Source organism: Zosterops lateralis (genome assembly GCF_965231275.1).
Source record: "Zosterops lateralis genome assembly, chromosome: 2".
Taxonomy (NCBI): domain Eukaryota; kingdom Metazoa; phylum Chordata; class Aves; order Passeriformes; family Zosteropidae; genus Zosterops; species Zosterops lateralis.
Genome location: NC_139763.1, coordinates 61,314,395 through 61,340,634, shown reverse-complemented (window position 1 = coordinate 61,340,634; position 26,240 = coordinate 61,314,395). Strand labels below are relative to the sequence as shown.

General features: G+C 40.6%; 1 protein-coding gene across 1 annotated transcript in view; it reads left to right on the top strand.

The window, feature by feature from the left end:
- The first annotated feature begins 3,546 nt into the window (after positions 1 to 3,546).
- EPSTI1 (epithelial stromal interaction 1) overlaps positions 3,547 to 26,240 on the top strand; it is a 50,003-nt gene continuing 27,309 nt past the window's right edge. The window contains exons 1-5 of the mRNA XM_083855000.1: positions 3,547 to 3,838; positions 14,180 to 14,238; positions 16,214 to 16,297; positions 20,059 to 20,132; positions 20,762 to 20,845. Of these exons, the coding sequence (XP_083711126.1) occupies positions 3,654 to 3,838; positions 14,180 to 14,238; positions 16,214 to 16,297; positions 20,059 to 20,132; positions 20,762 to 20,845 (486 nt within the window). The 5' untranslated portion in view covers positions 3,547 to 3,653. The remainder of the gene's footprint in view (positions 3,839 to 14,179; positions 14,239 to 16,213; positions 16,298 to 20,058; positions 20,133 to 20,761; positions 20,846 to 26,240) is intronic.

Below are 26,240 nucleotides of genomic sequence, written 5' to 3'. Positions count from 1 at the left end.
AAGAACAAATAGTTGTCTTCAGGGAAGGAAAGATAGAGAACATTATATTGGTTTAATTTTATGGGGTTTTTAATACTATTTATTTCATAGAAGAGCGTTTTATCCTATCTAACGTTCCCAAAGAAATTATGTCATGGCTGACCCAGATCCTTTATAGTGATACCTTTCATTTTTGGTATAGTTCACAGTGCTGCAGAGTTGGAAATAAAACTTCAGTACAAAATGTTCCTCCACAGAAGTTATTTTAGTTTATTATTGCAATTTCATGAGAAACACAGGTGAGGGAGGGAATATGAGGATTCTTAATATTTCACATGTCCACTGAGGAATTTTCTCAGAGAAAAATAAAGATCATTTTCTATCTTTCTGTCTCCCACAAAATAATAATAATAAAAAAAGGTTGTTAATAGCTGGAGGCAGCAGAGCTTTACAGTCAAAAAAAGCTTTATTTTGATAAATGAATTTTCTCACTCCTTTTCCTGTTTTCTCCCCTGTCCTACTGGTGGGGAGGGATCCACCAGATGTGTGAGTGCTCACTTGATAGCAATGGCCACTGCATCACAGCCTCAGATGCAGTTAGAGTTGTGCAACAACTATAAATATAGCCCCTCAGATAGAATTGACAGTCAGTACTTGGTTGGTCTAGAAAAGTACTGAATTAAAATCCTTATGGAGGATTTGGGAAGGGTTGAGATTTGGTGATGTTTGCATGTTTCAGGAGACTGAATTCATTGGCATTGACACTTTAACATTTTAACATCTGTTTAACATCTACCACAGTAAATAAACGGGGCTGGAGGCTGATCCTTTTTCCTAAATGCAGCTAGTACAGACATACATATGCTGCCCAAGACTAGCCTCCACTAGGGTGGAAGTAGCTAAGTGGCTGGCTTGACCATAGTGGAGGAAATATGAATGTCCTTACTAAACTCCAAGAGTCCTGAGAGCATTAGGTGGTACTGCCATGATGCTAGAACTTGATTATTGCTTTGGGGATATTTCAGCTCAATGCATCTGAAGCAATGTAAAAGCTGGGTTGCAACCTGTGAAATGTTGTGTTTAAGTAGCATGAAACTGAAGGGCTGAATTATATTGTGGGGCGAGTTTGAGATTGCTGGGATAGTGATGAAGAGATGTTTAGGGTGGACAAAATAAATCTGCTATACTTGTTAATATTGACTTTCTGGGGGTCATGTCTGGCATGAACCATCCTTAGAGCCAGGCCTGGATGTTGTCCTGGGTAGAGTTAGTTTGGATTGTCCACAAGAGAGCTATGAAATAAATGAGCAATGAAGCAACAAAAGTGATCAAGCTTCTAGTGGTTGGGTTCATTTCACATCTCTCTTTTTTGGGCAATATAGATATAAATATTTAGATTTTACAGTTACTGTTTTCAGCCAAAAGTTTCTAAATTTCAACAGGAAAATGACACTGGATCTGAATTTTATATAACATCATAGGATTGAAGACGCAGCAGCAGTGGCCACATTAATTATAATCAATTTTCATAATTAAATATGGGTTATTAAGACATCAATCTGCGCAGATAAGAACACTCCAGATGTCAAAGCTGGATTTTTACCAGATAGAGTGTCTGTAGGCACAGCTGCTATCCCACAAATCTTTGCAGTTCCTCAGACATGACTTTGCTATATTTCTGTGCTACTTCTAGTGCTTCTGCATCTCCTTTATTGACCCTCCACTTCTATGGAAGGGAGTAAGCTTCATGTTTGCTTTCATTTGCCAGCACCTTGTACATTAAACAGATATATATTTCTGAAGAGAAGTGATCCAAGGGACTGTGCACTAGTTCATCCCTTTACACCACACTGCCCTTGCACTCCAAAGTCTGCAGAATGATTGGTGTACAAATGAAGATCATCTCTGCTGCAGAGCATGTTAGGAGGAGTGGGGGGAGGAAGAGACCATTGGTGCTGCCTTCTTGGGGCAACCCTAAGAGATGTGTTCTTGTGGATATGGAAACTCTAGAAGGTGAGCTGCTGGTGGCAGGGTCCTAAGGAGCATTACAACCACCAGGAAGCCTGTGGCTTTCCATATGGCATTTTACTTTACGCCTTCCCCTGCATGTGTGGAGAGTGCTGTAAGACCTAGGCAGTCTGGGCAGTCAGGAAGCCTGGCCAGTGGTGTGTTATTAGTGTAGCTTGATCAGCTGAGGACAGAGTGATGAGATCTGCGTGTGTGGAGCTGGATCTCCTTAGTTCTGCTGCATTAACCTGGAGTAGCATTGTTAGTTCTTTTTCGCTTGGGTTAGAAGTTGCCAAACATTTTTATTTACTGATGATATTAAGAAGGTTGCTGGTTATCCCCAGCCCTGCAGATCCCATAGATACACTACCACTGGTTAGCTGTGATCACTCAAAGGATCTCCATTTTCAATAAGTGGATCATGTATTTGTCCTCTATTCAGGTAGAATTAGGAAAGTCAAAGTTCTCTGTGCAGAATTGAAAGGCTGAATTGGAACTTCTCAGGACCATTGCCTTAAGACTTATCTAAAAGTTAGTTTTTAGTTTCTCTTTCATCTTTCTTTGTACACTCATGCATAATAGAAACCAGAAAAATCCCTTGTGAGAGACTGGACTATGACTCAAAACAGTTGGTCATTTGTGAAGGCACCAGGGTGCTTTGCTGAGACCTGGTTTGCAACTCCCCAAGAAAGAGATGAGTTTTTGGGTGTAAAATGGCAAACCTCTGGTCTGCATAAGATAGAGGGGGTAAGTTTATAACTGCCAGAGTTTACAAGCTGGGCTTTGAGGCCAATAAGAGGCAGATCTTGTGGAGACAGGATGGTGCATTTTACCACACCAAGTTGCCCTCTCTTATGCACACCCCCTGCTGATGGATCAAGACCTTCAATCACCACTTCCACCAACAGCAACCCTCAAGTCTCATTGTAAATCCAGGGGTGGTAGTTATGTATCTTTCTACTCTCACCCTTTCTTTCTCTTTCTTCCTTTTTTCCTCTTGCACATTTTAAGTGATATGTTTATGCTTTCATATTGCCACATTACTATTGATAATAATACCCAAAATGGCCATACAGCTGCTTTCCATTGCAACCAAATTGTTCATATATATATACATATATATATGCAAACACTGATCATTCAGTGTTTTTTCACTCTAATCTGCCCCAAGAGGTCTATTAACAAGAACCAGGGTTACCTTCACCTTCAGGGGTGGGTCATAACACCCCCAAGGGTTATTCCCTCTGTCACAGGGAAATGCTGGGTTAAAAAAAAAAAAAGCCAGAAATATATCACAAAGACATCAGAAATATATGTCAGAAATATATCAGAAATATATGTCAGAAATATGTCAGAAATATATCAGAAAAATGTCAGACCTCCCCATGCTTCTGCACAAGCTGATGTCACCTGGTTTATTAGTGCAGATCAGCTTTTCCATCACCCTGTGACTCCTGTCTGCCTGATTGAGTTGATGAAACTTGAGCTTCAGCTGCAGGATGCCTCAGAAACCAGTACATGTATTGGAATGCCTGCCAGTCCAAAGTTCAGGAAGGGGAGGAGCTTACCAGGAATCGAAACTGATTTGTGGTAACTCCAAAATTTTGTGTTTCTCTAGCTATAGCAGCAATACTGGTTTCTCTCAAGGCAAGGTACTTGCAAAAACCATGTCTGGGGATGGAGGATGGAGACAAGGCAGTGGGTACAGGACAGCTACTCCATCTTCCTCTCAGGGTAACCCCTGGCATGGCAGCAATGAAACAGAGAAGGGTGAAAAGACCCAGAAGCTGACAGCATCTGAACAGAAACGAGGAGGCCAAGCATCAGCCCACCAACAACAGCAGGAGCAGCAGTAAGTAACCAGGAGCGTTACTAAGATGATTTATCTGTATTGGATGCCTGTTCTCCAGCTTACTTGAGGTGTACACCTGTAAGAGTGCAAATACTTTATAGAGAGCCTAAATGTGGCTGAGCACACAAGCAGCATATTGTCATCTTCTTGAAGCTTCCTGTGTGAGACCCGAGTTGTTCTGGCAGGCTTCTTGATAGCATGGCTTACACACTGTGCCATAGCAGTGGCCAGTCCTGTACCTTGGATATTGGCGTATGTGGTGTCTGTTTCTTGGCATCTTTTTTGCAAAGTGAAATTTCAAATCTGGTTCTAGGTCCCTGTTTTCTGTGTATCCTAATATTTCATCCTGGGAAGTCTAAAAATACTTACTTTGGCATAAGTGATGGATATAGGGTGCATTCTAGTACTGCTCTGAATGCAGTCAAGGACACAGAACAGCTTCCAGAAACTTGATGCTGACAAAACTAAAACCAAAGCTTCAGCTCTTGATTTTATTTTGTATTTTATTGGAATCTATGCTTAGCCCATCTCCAGCATTCCAGTGCAATCCTGCAATAGATAGCTTGCATAAGCTGTGTCTTGCAGATATAATACAGAATAGAAACTGAAAGCTCTCTGTCTGTATTTTATGCACATATGTTTAATATAAATATGCTTAGATGGCCATAGCTAAGTGTTTAGTCCTTTTTGCCTAACGTGCTTTTTCTGAGTTCTCAGTAACAGTGCATGTAACGCTAAGATTGTTATTATTGTCATGTGCTGATTTTGTTTAGCTTGCTTCTTTTTCATCCAGTTTTCAAAGCGCAGCTGGCAAAACTGCTAACTGTTTCAAGTTTACTTCCCCTTCTTTCTGGATGAAGAAGGTGGAGCCACCAGTGGAGGAGGTGGCGGGCAGCTGATGGCAAGCAGAGATCAGCAGCTTTCCACTGAAACCCATGAATGCTTATTATTAGGTAGTAATGGTACAGGGATTATTAAGAGCTGAGTCCCTTTAAAATGCATCAGCACTTTAATGACTGACTTTCAGGAGAGCAAACAACAATTCCTTAGTTACAGTCTGTTTATTTTCTGCCACTTCCAAATATGAAAAATTCTCTGTCTTGCCTGCTCTCACCGTGCCAGGTATCCACAACAGAGCAAGGAGAGCCCCAGTTTGTTTATGTAGTTGTGATGCGTGCATTTTGTTGCTTTCTTGTTTATTGGGTTGTTTTGGTTTTTTTTCAGGGGAAGGAGGGGGCAGCAGGGCTAGTGGGAGTTTTCCCATTGGCATGACTGCCTTTACCCAGTTTTTGTCTGGCATTCAAACCCCCTGGTAGAGGTTAGGTGAATAATTAATCAGTTGGTTTGCCAGAGCTCCCTGCAGAATTTAAGGCCGGGGCACGTATAATCACACAAATCCCTGTTCCCTCTTTCATCTTACATGATTCTTGCAGACATAAAACTGGTGTGCATCCACTGCAAAGACTGAGTAGTATTTTTTGCCTGTGATAATATTCTCTCAGTGTCTTCATAAAGTTCTAACAAAGAATTAATTCCTGAATCTTGGATGTACAAATTAAAGTCTGCATTTGTATTCAGTTAATGAGAAGAGGGATGAGGAAAAGGCAGGTTGAAACAGGAACCATGTTATATGAGTGGCAAACTAATACTCAAAAAATGAAGTGAACAAGAGTGGGGTTTGCATCCTTCCCTTGAGAAGGGGGATGTTACCAGGCAGTTTGAATGGGATGAAGCCACTTAAACTGCAATTTCCTTAACTAACACAGATTAAAGAAGAAGATAGCATCTGAAATACTGGAACAGAACAGTGGAGATATTTATTCTTTAAAAAAAAAAGTTTCATTCATTATTACTTTGTTCATTTTCTCAAGTTACATTTCGAGAAAGATTTCAAATTAAAATATCATTTTAGCAGTAATAAAGCTGACTCAGCCTTTTAGCCACCAACCTATTTTAATATGACCTTTAAAACTAAAATACTGGGACACCTTCAGAATAGTCCAGGTTTTCAGGCTCTGGTATAACAGAAGCAGCTGTTATACCAGAAGAAGCTATCTGAAGTAGGTGAAAAAAAACACAGACTACCATTACTAAAGGCTTTCTGGAATATGCTTAGCAGAGGGAACATGAGGTGCCCAAGTGGGATACCTCTGTGCCAAGCAGTGTCTCTATTCCAGCTTCTGCTTGCTGGGATATGATTCTGCTGCCAGCAGAGCAGGAGTTGGAGTCTCTTTGTGTGAATTGTTTCCATGCAAACTCTCTGTCTCAGGCTGTGAGAGAAATTGGGAGTGAGAAAAATCTCAGGACCATCTTAGGATCGGATCAGGGGACCTTTTGTTTAGATTGGACACATGAAATATGTGTGAGATGTAGCATGTTGCAGTTCTGTTCAGTAATCAATATTCAGACTGGACTATTAAAAACACAAGGTGAGCAGCTGGTATTAGAGAATAGTTTTGCTTTGGAAAAGCACTTATGTGATATGTCAAGGCTGAGAAGTGACAATAAAATGGTCCTAATTAAGAAAAATACTTGTTCAAATGCAAAATTGAAGTCATGTTTTGCACATCCCCATCCAGTTATATGTAGAATGTGGTTTCAGGCCATGGAGAAAAAAGTCTCCAAGCTGACAAGGGCTTGAAACTGCTTATAATAATAAGCTTGTGTTTAAGTGGCTTCACTTTGTCTGGTAAGTGCCATGAAATTAACTTGAAGAAAGCCAATTCCCAAATCACCCCTGTTCATACCTATTCAGAAACAAAAGTCTGTACAGAAGAAAGGTGGAGGAAAGTGGGGAAATTAGAGGGTGAACTATAGCTAGTGCCTGAAAAAGAAACTGCTGCCCCCATTCAGCAGTCTGCCTTTAATGCCTTTAAAGCTGCCAAGAATAATATTGGTTCTGGTAAAATCCATTAAAAACTGAAATTCAAAATAATAAAGCCTGAAGATATATTGCCACACAGCTGGTAACAGTCCCTCATCATTTTGTTTGAAGGGAGAGAGAACTTGCTAGAATGCTTCACTCAGGAGAAATTATATTCTTTGACTGTTGGAGCCAAATCTATCAGAGCTTTCTTTCTTTCCTTTTCCAGTCTTAATCCCAAATTTAAAAACAAACAAACAAACAACAAACCAAAATATCTATGGTGTTATAATACCCCTCATCCTATTGCTCACAGACTATACTTAGCAGTTCTGATCTTTTTTCTTTCATGAACTGATTTTTAAAATAATAATAATAAAAAAAGTTAGTCTACAAAACTGTAGGTCAATTTTTAGCAAAACACTTGTTTTGCTCATCGCCAAGCCACTGGTGGGAGTGCAAGACAGGTAATTTGAATAATGGAAAATCTGTTCAGAGTTTAGTTCTCCACTTGCTGCACAGGAGAAGTCTCCCAGCTCTCTGCCTTTCAGGCTGATGTACTAAATTTTACAACCCAGTGGAGCACTTCAGATATGCCTGGCTTCACAGTGGTCAGTAGCCAGCCTTTTCTCCAGCCACAGGATTTGTGGCAGGGTCTATGTAAGACAATAACAATATTAGTCTGGATTGTGGGGGTTGCTGTTCTATATAATACTTGGGAGGCGGGGAAGGAAATCCTTCCAAAATCTGTATTAGAAGGCTTTTTGGGAAGAGCTTGTTTTGCACAAGCCCTGACATGTTTTCTTGATGCACAGCTTGATGAGGAGCTATGGCAAGGTGATGAACAAGGAATGTACGGGAGGATGCTGCATTCGTTCAGGCAGGGGCCATGAAAGGACAAATTCTCTGGTGCAGAGACAGCGGAGGAGGAAATAAAGAAAAGAAAGGGGGAAGCAGAGATGAGCGTGCCACTAGCTCAAATCTCAATGTTCATGTGATACAGCATCTGACCTGCTGAGCTCTCCAGGCATGCTGGCAGGCCTGACATGCAACACATGCACGCCCCTGCAGGGGACAGCTCCGCTCAGCACTCACTGCTGCCAAGCCCAGCGCCTGGCCTGCCCACGTATGATGCTCCCTGCTCCTCAGGGCTAGTGATTACCAGGTGCTCCAGCTGGCTCTGGCATGCTCCCTACATCCCTGACACTGTGCTGCACTGAGGGAAATGAGCTGCTCTAGGACGTGGGTACAGAATGAGCATGGCCGTGTCTGACTTTTCTAGACTTTGCTGAGTCTGATGCTGATCTACAGCACTGCCACAGTGAACTCTGCCCCTATGGTATAGTCTCACTGCAAGCACAGGCTGACTAATGGCACGTTAGTGTTTTCAGAGGAGAGAAAGCTGTGCTGGAAGCCAAGTGTGGGCTGAGGGCTACCTCTTGGCTCCCTGATTTGATCCTTCAGGATGGCAATTTCCTTGGATCTTTAGAGATACAAGATGAGATTTTCCAAAACAGTACTGGCTGAAGCACCTGCCCTTCTTTCTGATGTGCTAAGACCACAACAAGCTGCTGAGTCTGAGCCTCATCTAAACTGGAAATTCAGTTCCAAGTTTCAATTTTAGTCTTCGGACCAAATTTTAACTTCAGGAATTTCTCCAAAAGCATGTGGGTAACAGAAGAACCTCAGGTCTGATTCTTTCCAGCAGATTTCTGACTCTTACTTTCTCCTGGGCTGCTTCTGCTGCTCTTTCCCTTCTCACTCTTCCCCCTTGCGAGTTCACTTCTTCAGAATTTAACTCTTTGCTTTAACTGAAAGCCTCACAATGGCAAAAATGTTGTCTGTTCTTAATGAAAGGGACCAGATACAGAAGTGAGTTACCCTGGTTTAATAATCTTTTAGGCATCATTTGAACTGTGGTAATTAAGTTCAATACTGGCCCGTGACAAACACAGGACAAAATCCATGGAGGTAGGTTTTTGGTGATAAACATTTTCTGCTAATGTAGTTCATTTTCTGCCTCTCGTGTTAAGAGCACACATACAGTGAGGATGAATCAGACAGTGTGTAATGCTAAGCCCCAGTAAATCACGTTCATCTCTGAGCTGCAAACTGGTAAGATGATGCCATTGATAAAGAGGGAAAGCCAGAGCCCCAGGGCTGCATGCAAGGTTTGTACACTCTCCTCCAGCTCTGTTTATGGCACTGCTGGGACACAGAGCATATTGCTCAGCTGAGGTCTAGAACTATGGTTGTCAATTATCATTAGCGTCTGGCTGTGTGTGCATTGCAAAATAGGGATACCTACAGGACAGTTGTCTGCTTGCTGGGATTTGGCATCTTGTAGCCCTTTAATTTGGCAGCTTCTGTGCTGCTCAGCAGCATATGGCTGCTCCATCAGGCATGGGAGCCTTGGTGAAAACAATACTTTATGGTGGTGTGGAGTTGACAGCTCCTAAAACAATTCTTGATAAAGGAACACGAAGTTCAAGTTAGTGTATCATGGAACGGAATTCAAGAGTTGACTTTGGCAGTTTGGTCTCTTTTCTCATTTAAATTCAGTCTCTTTTCTCTTTTGAATTCAGTCTTTTTATACTATCTAATGCAGTGTCTCACTCATGTCTTTCCCTAGGTCCCTCCTCAGATTGAATCTGTCCATGTCTCCTTCCCAAGTTTTAGTCCTTTGTGTTGCTCTCAACTTCATTCCCCTTAGTTTCTGTCTGTTATGCAGAGCACTCTGCCCAGCAGAGCAAGATATTTGGCTTTCAGCTCTGTGACATTCATGTACCAATGCACCCACGGTATAAAACCCAGTGGAACTGGAAATAGTTTATAACACCCATTCCTTTTGTAACTCTTTAAACTATTTCACGCTCCATTTGAAAATTTCTCCTGTGGTAGATGTCTGGAGTGGACTTGAGGAAAAACCAAAGAGCACAGCTCTGCAAAAACTATTACCAGTGAACAGCAGTCCTCATGTGTTTTTTCAGTTTTAGAAATGAACTATTTTATACAAACCTGAAAGAAAGTAGAACAAAAGTTGCTATGGTCAATGCCTTGAAAGCTCTGAAAAGTTGTCCTTGAGCTAGTTAGAAGAGTAGACTTACACATGTGATTCAGAATTTAAGTTTTCAGACATGCTGTTCCTAATGCTACTGATCACTCAAAATATAATCATTATATTATAATGTAATCATTACAGATTATCTATGATTGTATTGCATGTTCCTCCTGACCAAAATGTTTTACATCTCTCTGTATGTGCTGGTTTTGACTGGCGTAGAGCTTGTTTTCTTCATAGTAGCTGCTATGGGGCTACAGTTTGGATTTGTGACCAAAAGTGTTGATAACATAGATATGTTTTTGTTATTGCTGAGCAGGGCTGACACTGAGTCAGAGCCTTTCCTGACTCCCACCCCACTAATGACTGAGCTTGGGGTGCACAGGAAGTTGTGATAGTTGTAGGACAGCTGACCCCAGCTGGCAGAGGTCTGTCCCATAACACGTGGAATCAGGCTCAGCATACAAATCTGGGGGAAGAAGGAAGGCTGAGATGCACAAAGTGATGGAGTTTGTCTTCCCAAGTCATCATTACACATGGTGGAACCCTGCTTTCCTGGGGATGGTTGAACACCTGCCTGCCCATGGGAAGTGGTGATTCTATTCCCTGTGCTGCTTTGTTTGCGTGTGCAGCTTTTGCTTTGCCTGTTAAACTGTCTTCATCTCAATCCATGAGTTTTCTCACTTTAAACCTTCTAATTCTCCCTCCCATCCCATGAGGGGCAGAGTGAGTGAGCAGCCATGTGGTGCCTAGTTACTGACTGGGGTTAAACCACAATAATATATTGTTACATAGGTATTTATAATCCCACAACTGGGGTGTATTATGTGTATCTGCTTGAAAAATCATAAGAGGTTCCTTTTTTTAAATTTCAATATAGATACATTCTCCTATTGGGTTATAACTTTCTTACTCTCATTAATATCTGTTCAGTCTGTGTAATGAGTCAATACATTCCCATTTTCTGCAGAGAAAATAAAACAAAAAACAGTCATCAAGATTAATACTATCCATAAAGGCAGAAGATGATTTTTCTTTTTTAAATAGCTATAACTGGGGTAAGATGTTCTTTCTCCCCTTTCCAGTGACTTCTGTATTTGTATTTATGAAACAACCCTACCTCAAAGTTAGGATTAAGTCTTGTAACAATTAGAATCATTATTAGGGAAACTGTAAAGTTAAATTCTTTATCAGCTTTTCTGTCTGTGGATTTTGAAGCACTTCCTATATTGGTATAAAGCACAAAATTCTGCAAACCACTGATAGCCTCAAATCTTCACATTTCCTTAATTGTTCCTCAGGTAAGTAGGATAATTTGCTCCAGACTTATGGCTACTGTGGCAACCCAGAAACTGACTAGAATATTAAATTGACAGGCTGTAGTGGGTTTTATAGGCTTAACTGGATCAGAGGTTTTTCCTGAACAAAGAAATGACATACAATATCCTGCAAACTGGATGAAAACACGAGGTGAAAGCTGGTGGTGGGTTTTTGCATTAACTTTCTTTCCTTCAGAAAAAGAATCTCAAGAAAATAAGGGATACTAGGTGTGGATTTTAGAACTGGCAGGGCAGGTGGAGCTTCTCAGGCAACAGCTCATCTGGCTCCTCTCCTGTACTTTCACTTAAAGTACCCTGACTTTCACCCCTCCCACAAGAAGTTTACCATGTACTTACTCTTCCTTCGCCCCAGTCAGAGAATCCTGGAATGATGCTTTAATACACCTTAAAAGTCATCTAGTTCCAAGCCCCCTGCCAAGGGCAGGAATCCTTTCACTACACCAGGCTATTCAAAGCTGCATCCAGCCTGGTCTTTAACACCTCCAGAGATGAGGTATTCACAATATCTCTGGCAACATGTGCCAGTGCCTCACCACCCTCACACAAAAGACTTTCTTCCTAAACTTGCCCTGCTTCAGCTTAAGGCCAGTCCTGATACCAGTACCCAAACCCACACTCTTGATATATCTTTACAGAGACCAAGGTGAAATACTATAAAGTTAAATAAACTCAGTAATGCGCCCTCTGCCTTTTTTTTCCCCTTGCAATTTCTAATAATAACTAAAACAAAGCATTAGACCAAAGACAAAGAAAAGTTGGTCTCCTGTTCTCTCCTTCCCTCCCCCACTGGAGACTTGGCATCCTTACTTTCTTTGCCCCTATTTCAATAAAATGGGAACCAATTTGGCTTTTAAATAAGCAGTGTTTTAAACACAATGACTCTTAATCTGCTCTCTGGAAAACAGATGGTAAATGTACTGTCACCTCTACCTCTTTTGTAAACTGATTGATCTTTGCTCTATTTCATGTGCAGTCCTTCTCAGATGCTGCTGATGAGGCCATGGTCAGGTACCAGAAGAGTGGGCACCACCTGGCCTCCTGGGATCTGAGCCTTCCAGCCAAAAAGCAGACACAGATAAAGGAAATGATTCATGGTGAAAGGGCTAGATTTGATACCATTTTTTCTCATACATGTTCAGACAAGCAGAGGTATTTTTTAAAAAAATTGATTATAGCTTAAAACAAATCAACCAGACAAATGCTGTTTGAAGTCATCGAACTACATGGTATAAAAACTCTTCTGCCCTCTAGTGCTGTGAAGCAGTGCAATATCTTAGATGCACTGATCGATTTTTGGGAGGGGAAGATATGTAGCATTACAACCCACAATTTCAGCCACTTTTATCACTGCCAAAGAGAAGGGAGGGGAGTTTAAGAGGTATTTAATAATTTTGTGTATGAACTTGAGAGAAATATGATCTTAATATCTGAAACAAAACCAAAAGCTACTAAAAAAGTCTTGAAACAGATAAATTGTGAAGCAGCTTGTTAAAGGCACTTTGGGATAAATTGGAAATGCTACTACTCGATCAAATAGAGAAAAATCTGAAACAACATCACTGTTGGGGAATGTTATGCCATAAGTGAGATGTGTTGTCAAAGCTTCTTTTAAGTAATGTTTGCAGTTGTGTGGTGAATGCCAGTGGGGCATTGCTGCTCCCTTCACTCCTGCCTTTGAGGGTCTGGGATTCAGTGGAGACGTGCAGAACAGTCTCACCGTCTCGGGGGCACCAGAGTATGCTGGCAGAAAGGGAAAAGATCATATTAAATGGCACCATTAAAGCTCACGGCTCTATCTTTACTAGTTTAATCTCATAAATTAATCCACATCCTCCTAGAATAAGTCTTCAAAGAGAAAGAGGTAATTGGATATAAATACTCTCTTACCAACCCCTGAATTACAGTGATACAGCAGCAGGCAGCTTTGGGCACTTTGATCTCTTTGCATGATTTTCATTCCTCTTTTAAGTCTTAGTCTTGGGCCTTATTGTTTCATTACTTTTCCACTTTTCCATGTCAACCTCTCTCTCTGCTTTACGAGTTTGTCCGCTAGCCACTTCCTGTGGCCCTTCCTGAAGAGGCTTGGCCTTCACCCCTAATTATTTTTTGCTAGCTGTTCTTCTCCTCGTGCTTTCCCTGCAATGAAGCCATATGAAATATTTGTGACCACATGTGCATACAAAACCCTGACAAGACTCTGATGTGTGGGGCCAACTGCTGCTTAGTGCATTTCTGGTAAACCTGCACCCCCATGGCACAGCTTTTGCTGAGTGGGAGCCATGTAAACTTCTACTCACACAATACACTATGGAGATAAAACCCTTTGTCTTCTCCAAGTGGAACTGACATGTTTTCATCACTCTTTTGATCACTTCGAGTCTCTTAATACACTCTGAACCCTGTCTTGCCTCTTTGCTGTCACATTAGATTGATAGCTTCTTGAGACAGCAACTGCATTTTGAAATAAGTCTGGCAAAACAGGGCCCTTGCCCTGATTCAGTGAGTCACACCTTGGGCATGACAACAAGATGAATATGCCCAAGGAATTCCTGGTTCCTGAAAATGAAAGGCTGGCAAAGAAACTGAGGTTCAGGCTGAGAGTAAGTCATCACAAACAGTGTGACTTTGCACACTCCTTGGACAACTTTTGGGCAGACTGCTTAAGTCCACATGGTGCTTGGTGCCCACAAAGGAAGGGGTGGGACTGCCAGCACCAGGGCTCTTCCCAGTAGACAGTGGTCTTCCACATGGAACATTTTGATTCATGGAAGCAATTTGATTTGAAATGTATGAGATTTGAGGTTAGCAGTCCAGAGTAAGACTTGAATACGAATATAAAGGCTATGCTAAAAGTTCCTGAAAATATTTTCCTTGGTATCTGCTTCCAATTCCCAATATAACAAGTATTTCTAGAGTACTTACCAAAAATTCCTAAAGTGCTGAATCAGAATAAATACTAGTTTTTATATGAAGTTGTTTGCTACAACAGCAGAAAACTGACTTTGCTGATGAAGGAAATCTTTTTAGTCCTGATTTTGTGTAAACAGGAAAAATAAGAGTGTATTCTTTCATTTTAGTGTTGGCCCATATGTCTTGGTAACTCCAAATGAAACCAGAAGAAAAAAGTTGCAGCAAAGTAAGTTGAGTTGTCTAATATCATAATGCGTTATTTCTACTTGAATAACTTTAGGGTTTTAGCATTTTATTGCTCTTGCAATTTTTATCCTCATTTTTACAATGCTTTTTTATGTACAGCTATGACAGTAATGCTAGTGCTATGAACATTCTCCATGATAATGTAGCTTTTCTTAAGATTGACTCATTATCTGGTTTCACTTCATGAAGAATAAATCTTGTTCAGAAGGATTTGGTAATTTCAGTGCAGGAGCTATTCAAGGCAGCTTCTACAAGACTATGCTGGAACTAGCTTTATCCAGCTTCTACAGGATTGAATTCATATTGGGGAACTTTGAATAGTCTCAGGGTTAGGAGGAGGAAGAACAAAAAATATAAATAAGAAATATTTTTGAAAATACTCCCATGTGGAAACAAAGGCAACTGCAAATGCTGTTGGTTCTTGAACATGCATTTAAGGATTGTAGGTGGGTCTTTTACTGAAAGAAAGTCATTTTACATTAAAGTATTTGGGGCTATATAGTCACTTTTTCTTGGCTTTGAGTCTTGCTTGTGAAAGTAGCTAAGCAGGGACACCCTGAATCTCTACCAGAAAGATCAGGAATACATTGAAATCTTTTATTGGCAAAGTTACAGCAAGAGTCAGTTGTGAAGTAAATTCTGTATACAGAGGGGACTGATTGAGCACAGCAGTCCTATGCACCTGGGCATTGATTTATGCAAGCCATGAAAGCTGAAGGAGTGTGAGTCAGCATTTGTCATGTCTTGAGTCCTTGAGGAAACAGTGCAATTAAATCCTTTCTTCTCAAACATTGTGAATTTTGCTGAAATGCTTTACCAGCAGGCTGGTATGGGTTGGGTTTCCTTTGGTTGCAAGAAAGAAAATGGACTTTTCATGAATCAAACGATGATCTTTTTGAAGAAAGAATAGCAGCAGATCATCTTAGACCTGACTATGATGTTAACAGCACAGGTGCTGCTGCTCTAATAGAGATCTGTTTTCATTTTGTGGTGCCAACATAAAAGGTCTGAAGCGTGTCAAGTATTTCTGTCTTGGATGCTGGTCGAAATAGGACCTTACTGAATGCAGTCTCTACTTAAATGCTTGTTTTAAAGGTGAAATAAAAAGCTGTTCTCTGTCTTTTGGGTCTCTTTAGAAGCTTACCCAAATACTGGCTTTATCCTCTTAGAGGAGGGCTGGTGTTAGCCTCCTATAGCCATAGCCAGCCATTAGGATATATGGTTAGTAAGAGTGAAATAATCTCCTAGAGCAACTGAAGTGCTAGTGTAAAACACAGCTCCTCTTTCCATAGGCTTTGTTGGCCTTGCTATTGAAAGGAATTGTTGTGTTTTCTCCTCTGTCAGTCGACAAAGAGAGAAGTTAAATCAGCCATCCTAGAGCATATGGCTGCACCGTGGCCGTATTGACTTCCACTGACTACACTGGGAGCTTGCTGCCCATCTCACATGTGGGTGCCTGTGTTGAAGTGTCTTAATTCCAAGCTGATTCATTCATTCCTCCTGTTTTTATTTAGGGAGCATGTGGTTGGTAGGAAAAATTACTTTTCATTTCCCTGCTGGGGAGCATTACACCGCAAGGATTTCCCTCTATGCAGCAATAACATCTTCATCGTAACAACTTCTTCTTTACCTGCAGGAGTAAATTCTGTGGCACTTACCAATAGGTTCCCAGGGGTTAAAAAGCAGTCTATTAGCAGTCTCCTAGCTGGTTTTGGCTTTACTTTTGGGGTTGAGTCCTAGGGTTGCTTACCATTACAGCCTCAAGTTAAGGAAAATGTTTGCCTTATTATCTGATCATTCCAGCGACTGTGTAACCTCTTGTGGAGGTGTCTGCATCCCTTAAGAACAAGTTTGTTCCTGGATGGTCTTCAGGATTACATGCAATTAGCAATAATGGCTGCTTTTTAGTATTCCTCTAACTTCTGTATATTTTTTTTCTTTTTATACCTGCTCAGTTGCTAAGAAAGAGCTCAATGACCTGGAGCAATGGAAGAAAGAACACAAGCCAGGGCCGATTACGTTGGTGCCACAGAGACTGGGTAAGACATGTAAATCAGCAATTGAGGATAGCAAAATTTAATTTTCCAAGACATGAGACATTTTTCGCTTTTTCTCAATAATTATTAAAGAGATTCAGTGTCAATAAGGGCTGACATGAGCGTATTGTATATGCGCTGTGCTTTTTGATGATTATGGCAAGGAAGATGTTTCTGAAACAAAACAGCACATACTGTCACTCAAGAAATCTGTCAAGATCAGAGTACTAAATCTGTGCTAATATTTGGGGGAAACAGGTGGATTAACCCTCCTGCTGTTTACACTGTCTGTGGTCAATGTCTCTGGGGGGCGCACAGTTGTCATTAGTGTGCAGATAGACAGCATGTTGGAGACCCTCCAGTTACCCATAAGAAAACTCCTCTGTGTTACTATGTATGCTTTCCTGGCTGCTGGCTCTTGAAGAGGAGAGAAGTGATCCCTACAGATTCAGCATTTGCAGGCTAAATGTGTGTGAAGCCCTGTATTACCAATTATTTTAAGATAACAGCAGACAAGTAAATGAAACACAGGGTAAAAAGCTGCAAGAACTTAAGACACCCTGAACATAACTGATGTGTTTGCCAAGATAACCAAGATGTTTTCTAGACAAGTGAGGCAAAGTGTAGGAGATATCTTGAATTGCAACCACTATAAAGTATTGAATTTAGTGACATTTCAGACTAAGTTTAAAGAGGTTTTAGAAAAGAAGTGCTGCCCTTCCTTACCTTGGCTATTGTAGGAGAATTTGGGGTGCACAGTGCAGGATGTGGTCTGCTTTGGCCTGTAAATTAAGTTCTTTCTCTGCCAGGCTACACAGGATAAGTTTGCATACAGTACAGTGCATAAAAATAGACAGCAGGTGGGAGACAGAGAAATTTGAACTGACTCCAACCCAGAGCTGATTTTTGGCTCAAGGTGATCCTGGTCCCACATGTTCTGCCCTGCAGCTAAGTCACAGTTGTTTGCAGTGGTGACAATGTCCTGTACTCTCACCATCACGTGCAGTTGTGTGGCCAGACAAAGTCTTTGTGAGTTCACATGTAACATCTGCTTCATGCTTGGGAAGACATACTAGAAGACATACTTCTGCCACAAGAAGACATACTTCTGCCACAAGAAGACCATACTTCTGCTTTTTGCTGAAGAAAGTGAAATCTGGATAAAGAAATTTGGTGTGTGCGTGCTGGCTGCGTGACTGAGGGTGTCCCTTAAAGCTGCATGACTGAGTGTAAGGGTCTTAAATTCTGGCCCCACTGCATTTAAAATCTTTCTTGGCAAAGAAGCAACTTAAGAGGAAAAAAAAAATAAAGAAAATATGATGTTGCTAGCCACTCTCTAGCTGCCACATAGACTAGTGAGACACAGGCACTGTATTCAGTGCCTCTGAAAAGAACTGAGGTGCAAAGATTATTAGAACATACCATTCCCACAGGAACAAATTTGGAGCTGAAATGGCATCTCTAATTTCAACACTGTAGGTACCTGTTAAGGGAAAAAAGTATTATGTGTTATTTTCTTGAAGTGATTTTAAAGGACTACACATTCTGGATTCTGCACTACACTATTCTGGATTTCAGCTCTGTAATATTTGACTTACAAACTTTCAGGCATCATGGAAAGATGAGAGCAATGAAGGATGCAATTTCTACTTTCTTCTGTAAGCAGCAAGTGGAGCAACAAATCGTGCCTGATAAATGCAACAGTCTCTTTTCTGGTATTATAAATGATCACAACACCCCCTGACTTCAGTGAAGCATTTGACATGTTACAGCCAAGCCAATTTGAATGAATTAAACCTGGCTGAAAGGCTATAGGCAATTTCTAATAATGATCAGAAAAATGTTTCTTCCAAGTTGATGTCTACTAGTACCGGAAAAAAAACGCACAGTGCACAAAAGAAATTTTGCCAATAAAAGGCTAAAAAAAAAAGAGAAAGATTAGGCATCCAAGAGGTTTTGAAACTGTTTAGCAGCAGTTTTATTGTCTAGACCTGAGGAAGAGACACTCTACAAGGCCAGCTGTACGCTTATTGCTACTCTAAGCTAATTGGTCTTATACTGTATGGCCACTCTCTCTTGAGAACTTAGGGATTTATTTGTGTCCATAGAAATGTTGCCACACTTAGGGAATTGATCTCCCATTCACTGAATGTCACAAAAGTTCTAAAGATTAGTTACCTTCCATTAGCAAATGGAGAGAGCTACGTTTAGTCAAGGTCTTCTCCTGAAAGGTCTACTATCGTTGTCTACATTTCATAAAATGGTGTGGGTCTGAAGGGAACTTAAATATAATTTAGTTTTAACCATCTGCCAGGGGTAGGGATGCCTTCCACTAGACCCAGTTGCTCAAAGTTCAATCCAGCCTGGCCTTGAACACTTTCAGAGATGGGACATCCACAGCTTCTCTGGGCAATCTGTGCCAGTGTTTCAGCACCTCATAGTGAAACAGTTCTTTATTATACTCAATCTGAATCTCTCTTCTTTCAGTTTAAAGCCATTCCTCCTTGTCCTACTACTATATGCTCTTGCAAAAATTCCCTCTCCATCTCTCTTGTAGGCCCCTTCAGGTACTGAAAGGCTGCTAGGAGGCCTCCCTGGAACCTTCTCCTCTCCTGGGGGAACAATGCTGGCTCTCTCAGCCTGTCTGCTCAGGAGAGGTGCTCCAGCCCTCTGATCATCTTTGGGGCCATCCTATGGACTCAATCCAGCAGGTCGATGTCCTTTTTATATTAGGGACTCCAGACCTGGATACATCACAGCAGGTGGGGTCTCATCAGGGCAGAACAGAAGGGCAGAATCACATTCCCTCGACTGCCCATGCTGCTTTTGATACAGGCGAGGATATCAGGCACCTAAGGTAGAACGGATTAGTCCAGCTGCTTCTATAGAATTAGGAGTAACATAGAGGGGAATTTCTCATGAAAACAATAAATTGGGAAAATACGACCCCATCCTTAGAATGGAGTGAGGGCTGATGTTATTTTTTACAACTAAAGGGAATAAATTATTTTGTTTCCTGCAGCAAGAAAATACTTTGGAAAATAGAGCAGAGTAATAGAATCAAAGTCACTCCCTCCATCCCTTAAGACCTTATATCACTTTCTTTGTATGGCTGGGTTTATTTTTTGTGGAGGTTTTGCTTCTTTTTATTGAATGCTGAACATTATGGCCAGAGCTTTAGATGTTCACAAAAGAGAGTCCATGGCTTTGGGAAAGGACATGTGAGGTCTGTGGGAAAAGGCTTTTGCTTCCACTTCAGAAAGGGGATTCTTCATTCAGTCCTAAGATATTACTTAGAAATTATTAAAATAGCATCCCATTAGATCTGGCGGAGTCCAAGATCCTGAATTTGATAAAAAAGAAACTTTTTAGCAATAGAATTTCTGACTGTATGTGCATGACAAGCTGAGCAAAGGTGGGGATAGCTGGATGTGAAAATGAAAACTCACCTGCAAAGCATGACTGGTTTTCTGAAAATGGAATAGTTCCTCAGTAAACTGATCATATATTGTAGGGACATATTTGCTGGTAGAGTGGATGATACAGTGGGTGCTCTGTAAATAATAGACAAGTGCTTTTGATGGATGAAAAAAATGATCAAAAAGGTCTCCTATCTGTTCTCTTTAATGTCAGACAGCTACTGTAATTATGAAAAATTTCCTGTATCTGCATACCTCCAATCTCTTATATTGCTGTATATAACTGGCATTTGCAGTTAGAATGCTCATACAAAGTGCTATTTATATTTTTGGGGTTTTTTTAAGGTGGAAACGAATCCGAGGCTCAAGTAAGACAAAACCAGCAAATGATTCTCATGCAGTCTAAATACCAGAAAAAGGTCAGTAAGAAAAATTGTGTTTGTTTATTTTTAGAGCTCAAGAGAAAGCTTTTCCTGTAGTGCTTCATGTGACTATAAAATGAACTCACAGCTGTTAACAGGAGAAAGTCATGAAACCTGAAGGAAGCAGCAGAAAATCTGAATCTAATGTTCTGCACCAAAGAAAATGAGAAATCTTTCCATAAATATATAGCAATCTGTATCACAGATGATAACTCAAATAACAACCAGAACAGTTGTAAAGCCACTTAAATGCCATGCTATATCTTCTGGCATGTTGCTTATGCTTGGACTAATTGATCAATGTGCCACCCTGTCCTGTGCTTATGTGGAAATGTTCCTGTTACAAGAGGTATAAATGCTTGTAAGTTATCAATCAGTTGTGTGAGTCCTTGCATGGATGCCCATTTATCAGTCCCAGAATTCTCAGCCTTCTTAAAGCCAATATTGGAGTAGCTGCTGCACAGCCTGCATTATTCAGTGTCTTATTTTAAGGGAAAAAATAATCCAAGAACTTTCCCCTAACACACTTTATGCTTGAAAGATGTGCACTATAGGAGTCAAGTTACCTTATGTGTTCCGTGTATACATAAATATGTAAAATAACTTCCTATACTTATGTCACACAGCACAAGAGAGAAGAGTATGTAAAAGCAAAAAAGGCAGCTGAAGAAGCAGAAATCCTGAAAAAAAAAGCAATTCAAAGAGAAAAGGTAAATTTGGTTACTGCAGACTTGAAGCCATATAACAGTTCATATCTTGATGCTTGATTTTGCTGAACGACTTGGAGCTGGCTAATTAAATTAAGTGGTAGCCCTGGATGGTATCGAGGAATTAGGAAATGTAGTCCTCCTCCTCTTTGTAGCTGACTGAAGGATGTCTGCCTGGGGTTTTTGTGGGCTTGAGTGTTCCTTTGGCTCATCAGAAACTCCAGCCTTCCAATTGCATCCATCTGGCAGAGTTAGCAGAAAGGGAGAACACAAAGGTCAGGAGTAATGTTGTGTGCAGGTTATATGGTTCACTTTGACATGAGCTCCTCCTCTAAGATTGGATTGTAGCAGTTGGCACAGAGATCTTATAGAAATCCATAATTGCCTGTGTACATGGGAAGAATACTACAAAATCCAGCCTGTCAGGATGGAAAAGATATCCAAATCATGGAAAGGTCAGTGTAGTCTACCTGCATTATGCTTACAACACCCTGAAATTCAACTGCCCCTCCAGCCCTTCTACAGCCTGCACATACAAGTGTCTTGCTAATACATCAGATCACTCTTCCTTCTAGTATTCTCCATATATTGATACCAAGTGATAGTTCACTTTCAGAGTTTCTTTTATTATTTTGAATTTACTTGCTTTCTCACAAAAATCTCCTTGTCCTTTGTGCTGCACAACCCTTTGTAAACGTTCATTTGTGTCTCCTTGGTGGCAACCAAGTAGTACTTGCTTGAGAATGCAGTGTGGAATTTAAATGAAAAATGAAAGGAGAGGGAGCATGATACTGATGTGCTCATTAAAAAAGAGAGAAAGGGAGATTTCAGGTTTGCAAGTTTTGTCTTCATGACAGTAAAAATTATTTTCTGTGTGGAAGCTGAATGCTGAGAGTTAATTAAAAAGTCGTCGATAGTGGTTGGTGTACAAGGGCATGCATAAACAAAAATAACTGTAAATGCCTCTACATAAGGGTTAGTCTGTTCCTGGTCTCTCAGTGGTTTGTATTATACTTTGGGCACAAGCCCATACACAATATCTCACAGGGACAGTAAGTATTTTCACCTGAAAATGTTGTTGTTACTATCTCATATATAGCTCCAGATGCAGTGATGATAGCAATGCAAGAGAGTAGATTAATTATTTAATATATGTAGTTTGCCCATGGGCATTGGACAAGAAAAATGTTACAAGACTTCTATAATTTCTAGTTACATCTAAAATATATTGATACATCAGGGTTGTTTTCATGCTCTTTAATTTCCTTACCTTCACTCCCACAGATTATAAAATCTTTATACATGTTGTAGATAGTAAAACTGCAAGTATCTGTTTTTTCTGAAGGAGGATGAAACATCACAGCAAACATCTTTTCCAAACAGACTGTTTAATTTGACTAAATAAACATATACCCACAAAGCAATCAGACAAAACAGAGGTGTGTGAAAGTGAGCTCTTAGTTTGTATTTGTTTATTCAGATTGTCTTCCACAACAGTGATTGAGCTGATGGAAACTTCTTCTTGGAAGATGATTAGGTATTAAAAATTCAACTTTGTGTTTGAGGAGAGCATGCTGAAAAGCCACTGGAAGGTGTCAATTTGGCAATTTCACCCTGTCTACAGATGAAAGGCTCCCAAGACCTGAGAATAACATGGATCTTAGTGGTGCTGTACAATCAGCGTTGGGCTCTGTTTACCAAAGGAAAGGAGCTTTTAATTTGAAGTGATAGATTTGTATTCAACTGCACCTGTAGGGCATTGCCTGAGAGCATGTCTTTCTGCAAGTTCACAGGCCTTCTTTTCTTGCTGGCCAGCCCTTATTTTGCTCAAGGTTCTTATTCATTCAGTAAAAACCAAATTGTTTGACAGTCTGAGGGGAGATAATAGCTAGCCAGCTTTATCAGCAGGAGCCCTGGAACTTTCACAGCTGGAAAGCTTCTTTGCCAACAGACATGAATGGTGAAGCCCTACAGACTAATGTGCAATGACTAGAACGGGTGCTGATAGCTCAGTTCTTCCTTGTTAGGATGATGTACTGTAAGCCAGTGCTGCTTGTGAACTTAGGATCTGTTTATGTTACTGTTTTAATGCTGGTTTTGCAGAGAAAATCATCTCATTTCCCATTATCTTTGTGAAGAAGTGAAAACTGTGTGTCTGCCAAAGCAGTACCCAAATATGGAAGGTCTGCCTTACTATCTGTACAAGTCCACCTGCCTGTTTCTGTCACTCTTTAATTAACTGTGGGGTTATTAGCTGCTGGAAGACCAGCTTGGCATCTCCCTTGTGTCTCTCCAGCTTCCAGAGAGAGGGAAGATTCTTTATTCTGTGCTCCACAGGGCCACCTTGTGTGAACAAATACTCTGGTCTCCAGTGCACTTCATGACAGGCAGCTTGTCCTGGGACTGTTACTATTTGTTCATGGGGTAACCTGAGTTTGGGTATTCAAAGCTAATGATCTGTGAAATAATTCGGAAAAACTTTGTAACATGAGCAGGGAGTTCCCTTTTTCTGTATTTTTCCCTGATGCTGAGATGTGTATCTAATCCACAGAAAGTGTTGAAGTGCATGAGAGGTAGGGGTTTTTTTTATTATTTGCTCATTAGTAGTAGATGTCTGGAGTTGGTATCTTTTGTGCAGCCGTTCACATCACATGTTTGACCAGACTGGATTATAATTTCCTTTGTGTCTGTTGGGTGAAAGGACTGTCAAAGTTCCCCAAAAAATAAGCAAGTAGCTGATACTTGGCTTCTTGTTCTTTAAACTTTTCCCATTTGTGTTGTATGTAAAATTGGATTACTTCAGGGCAATGGATTCTGTTTCCTGTCACTGAATTTCTATTGCTCTTACCCTGCCTTTAGCCTTTCTTGTATAGTTTAGATCTTGACTAAATATTAGAAGAGTCAAACAATTTGAAGTGAAAAAGCTCAGTGTAATTCTACTGCATGCAACATTTTTTTCTCTTACATGATGTAGTTATCAGTCCTGCCATCTTCAGAAACTGTCTTATTTAGGATAAGCTGTAATTTCATTTTATTCTTTATCAAATCATGTGCTCTTTAATTTTACTGTGTTAATCAGCATGAGAGGCCTTTTTCAGGAATTTGTTAAAATCAGGCACTTTACAGACCTTCTGCTAACATTTTTCAACATGTTTACCTTCAATATCACAGCTGTTCCACTCTTGGCTTTTTGAACAGGGTGCCAAATGTGGAGTTCTTTGGCAATGTCTATTGATAGACTGTCATTAGTTAGAGAATGTCCCCGTCCTGTCGCCTGTCACTTGGATGCATCCTTAAGCAGGTGTCCTAGGGTAAACTTCCAGAGTAAAAAATAGTCATGCCAGACACAAGTGTGTAATTTCAAGATGCTGGAGTTTTCTTCAGGTACCAATCTGGTGGTAGAGTAGCTGCAGGATATTCCTTTATTTTTTCATCTAGTGGGAGACAGGGTTGATACTGAGGGTTTGTATTTATCAAAATTGATATCACTGTTCTGTAGATGTCACTAGCTAGGAGACAGACCACAACAAGTCCTGTGAGCTTTGGGGGTTTTTTGGAACTTTTTGAATTTCTTTTTTGGAACTTTCAGGAGCCTTGCAATTTGATGGTGGATCCCGCTTTTTTGGGGCTGAAGGCATCAGCCTGTGATATTGGGAAGTGTTGGGGAAAACTTGGGAGCTATGGCTGGTGTCTTGAGGCTATCAGCATCATCTTTGACAATAACACAGACCATAAGATTTCTTTTCTGCCTCTTTCCTTTCTTTTCCTGTAAACTGTGAAGCTGCACAAATGAGTGGAAGAATTTTTTACCCTAAAACATCATCTGTGTTTAGGTTAGGAGCAAACAATATATCCTCCAAATACTCTAAAATCACCCATACTGTGTAGTGATGCTCCTAACTACAATTTGGTTAAATTTTTAAATTGCATCAGTTTTATACGTTCTATCACTGACTCTGCATGTCAAATGACTGAGCAACAGGACAGCTTATTCAGAGGTTTGCCTTCCTCCTTTTGTTTATTTCTCACTGCCGTTTCCCAAATAACAACTTCTAAGTCTTGCCTTCCAGCAGTTTATATCATCACACAACACAGTGTCTCTTTCCCTATCTGCAGACATCTGAAAGGATTTTTTTCTTAATCCAATGCATGCAAAGGAGGAATTTGCACTTGTTTTGCAAATATCTTTCAGACAGTCATTCTTTATCCAATTAAAAAATATGCCTCCTGAAATTGCTAAAGGCAAAGTAATTGAGTACCTGCCAGTAGAATTGTAATTTTTCTGAAATGTTTTTCATTGCAGGACAGGAAGAAGATTATGGAACTGGGAGTTTCAGCTCTGTTCTTAATACCCCTTACCCCCTTACACATTTCCCTCTCCTTGTTCTCCCTGTCCTTGCACAGTACCTCTGGTCAGTGTTCTCTCCCTGATTTGGGGCTCTGGCCACAGGGGCCATTATCACCTACACCTCCTTTCTCATCTCTGCAAGGTATTGTCTGAAATTTCCAGGGCACCTTGTTCGGAGCAATGTCTGGTTGCTGGGTTACCAAGCAATTACCTTTTTTCATTTTGAGGGTGGGCAATGAGCAGAGTGACAGTTCGAGGCTGTATTTTGTTCCACATGCGAGTTGTTGTGATCATTTCCCAGGAGCTCTTACTGGAGCATCCCCCCACCAACTGCAGTGGGAGTTCAAAATATAGTGAGCTGAAATCTCAGGTTGGCACTTCTAATTTGAGCTTTTCATACACTGAACTGCCTTTTAACTGCTCTTCCCAATGGACCTAACTGCATCCTGTGAGCCAAAACAAAACTTTGGCTGGCCTCCTTTTCATTGGAATTTAGCTTAAACTGCATGTTGCTGCTGTTGCAGCAAGTTCTCTAGTTTTTGCTTTATTTTAATATTTTATTCTACTTGAATTTGGATTTGGGCAGCTTAGATGATACTTCCATTGGAAATTGTGCGATTTTATATTAAAGGACTTAATCATTTGTGCATATCCAGATTTGCAGAGGAGTTTTATGTGTCAAGGATTTAGTTGGCTCTTGCACCAGATACTGTGTGTGAGGCAGAAGAATGCTGATTAAGTACAAATGTCTCCTACTTTCATCTGTCTTACCATGTATTAATTACACTGGGCAGTACCTAATGCTCCTGCAGGTCAGGTCTGTGAGCTACATGTACTCATATCACTGCACTGTCAGTGCCACAGGACTATCATCTGCTTTGCTGCAGGGGTTTAGGTCTTCTACCTTCTTGCAAGGACCAAGGTTGCATCAGTTGCACCCCGAGATGTCCCCCAGCAGGGCTGTAACATGATGGCTGTGAAGGCTCACCAGGCTTTTTGGGTAGATGGATAGTAGGATCACTGTGTCATTTTCTATTTAAACAGGACTCT